This window comes from Topomyia yanbarensis, chromosome 2 (genome assembly GCF_030247195.1).
Source record: "Topomyia yanbarensis strain Yona2022 chromosome 2, ASM3024719v1, whole genome shotgun sequence".
In the NCBI taxonomy this organism is placed as follows: Eukaryota; Metazoa; Arthropoda; class Insecta; order Diptera; family Culicidae; genus Topomyia; species Topomyia yanbarensis.
Window position 1 is genome coordinate 15,376,015 of NC_080671.1, and position 2,193 is coordinate 15,378,207.

At 41.5% G+C, this 2,193-nt stretch overlaps 1 protein-coding gene across 1 annotated transcript; it reads right to left on the minus strand.

Moving 5' to 3' along the window:
* Nucleotides 1-216: 216 nt before the first annotated feature.
* Nucleotides 217-1,990, minus strand: LOC131682422 (probable cytochrome P450 6a14). Its single transcript, XM_058963871.1, has 2 exons — nt 849-1,990; nt 217-786 (listed from the first exon to the last, which is right to left on the minus strand). The coding sequence occupies exons 1-2, from the start codon at nt 1,927-1,929 to the stop codon at nt 371-373; spliced, it is 1,497 nt and encodes a 498-aa protein (XP_058819854.1). The 5' UTR covers nt 1,930-1,990; the 3' UTR covers nt 217-370.
* Between the last annotated feature and the right edge of the window lie 203 nt (nt 1,991-2,193).

Genomic DNA, 2,193 nt, shown 5'->3' on the forward strand with positions numbered 1-2,193 from the left:
TCAACCTTTCATTTAAGATCATCATTTAGGCCTGATTCGGAATGTGTGCTAACACCTGTACCTGCCATTTTAAATACAACAAGCATCAGGAATAAATGGGTGGCGCAGTGATCGATGCAATGTAGATTAATCGCAACTCGCAAACAAATGTCAAACAGTTGAGTAGATGCTAAGACACTGATAGTCAAGGTTTATTAATTTGAAATTTTACACAGATTAAAAAAAATGCTTGGCCTAAAAAGGTCTGTCATCAATGATATTAATATCAAAATAACTTTCGAACAATTCTTTTCCAAGCTTCGATTTAACCGGAAACTTGACAGCCGATGTTACGTTCTTCATTTCATTACCTACCACGTTTTTCAACGAACTAAATCTTCTCAAAATGCAACCACACCCCTTCTTTTGGACCCATAATAAAATTAGACGGATCAATCACCAGTGGTACGGTTGTGCGGGCAGCCAATTCGAATCGGAAATTCTGCAACAAGCATGCCATGCCTACCAGGGCTTGCATCATTCCAAACCGCATCCCGATGCAGATACGAGGTCCATCGCCGAACGGAATGAATGCCATTTGGTGCCGTTGAGCGACTTGATCCGGATCAAACCGATCCGGATCGTACTTTTCCGGGTCCGGATAATACTCAGGATCATGATGGATCGCGTAAATGGGTATTATTACACGACATCCTTTCTCTAGCACTATGTCGGTTTCGGGTACCTTGTAGTTGTTGGTGACGCTTCGAAGATTATTTGCGATCGGGGGATACTTGCGAAGGGATTCTGAAGTGAGAATACGATATACAAGCATGATTTATAAGTTATGAAAAAATGACGCGCCCTACCATTGATACAATTTTCGACATATTTCATATCGTAAATAGCTTCATAGGTCATGGATCCATGAACCTTAACTGCATCCAGTACACTCTTTCTCGCCTTATCCTGAAGTTCTTGATTTCGCGCCAACTCGTATAAACAAAAAGTCATTGCTGTGGACGAAGTTTCGAAGCCCGCGACAAAGAACATGAATGCTTGTGCCGCTATTTCATTAAACGTTAACTGATTCAGCTGATTAGTATTTCCTTCCTCGATAGGTTCCGCATTTTTAAGCTTGATTAACAGATCCATAAAATCATTTCTCACCACATTATTCTTCTCCCTATGATCAACAGTTTCTCTTACTGCGTTCATGAAGAAATCACCGACATCCTTTCTGATGACGCGCATGTGCATCTTTCTAGCTAAATCCCTAAACATCAGCCCAAACAACATTTTCATCAAAAGAACCGGACTTTGCCGAAATATGCTTCGACCCATTTCACGAAATTTCGCTTTGGGATCTGCCAAGCTATTACACTCCAATCCGAATGCACAAGTTCCGATGACGTCCGTCGTAAATCGGGCCAAAAAATCTTTTATTTCGATATCCTGTCCGGTGGCAACCACAGCTCCCAGTGATTGCTGGAATCGCTCGGCAACCGCGGTAATCACGGGAAACATCATTTTCATCTTTCCAGAAGTGAACGTCGGAGCAAGTTTATTGCGCAAAATCTTCCACTTGTTACCCTCCAGCGTCAGCAAATGCGCCATCAAGGGATCATCCTTTTCGTTGAAATATAGTCCACGATCGTGAAAGTACTGAAAATCCTTAATCAAAACGTCCTTTACAAATTCAAGATCCAACACCATGGCAACCGGATTAGTGAAGAAATATATCCCCGCCAGCTTTCGGCCGGGACTTTTAAGCTTCTCGTATGATTGTTTCGTCAGCGCACTCATATGCTGTCCGAGGATTCCTTGGAGGTTACCGAAGGGAAAATATGCCGGCAGGTTGGGCACACCACGCTTCTGCCAATAGGAATAGCGACTACGCAGCCAATAAATGGCTAGCGATGCGATAATCAACACAAAATAAAACCACATTTTTGCTGTACACACTGTCTTGCTGTTTGGTGGTGTATTCGACCAATTGAACTGACTGACTGCTAGGTAAAGACTGGAAGCATTTTATAATGAAAACAGTTTGTTATCTGACTCGGTGGGTTAATAAAAATTTCGCCGTCTCCTTTTGTCTTTCTGGAAAATGAAAGACTATGTATTCACTCCAAAAGGTGACTTTGTTATTGAATGGGCGGAAACAAATTGATTAATATAGTGATTTAGTTTTAGTTTTTTTTTTTTTAGTTT

Excerpts from the sequence above, each read along its gene's own strand:
- LOC131682422 (XM_058963871.1), bottom strand. The coding sequence starts at position 1,929 with ATGTGGTTTTATTTTGTGTTGATTATCGCATCGCTAGCCATTTATTGG. Across the intron at positions 787-848 it reads TGTCGAAAATTGTATCAATG|AATCCCTTCGCAAGTATCCC; the intron begins GTAGGGCGCGTC and ends TTCTCACTTCAG.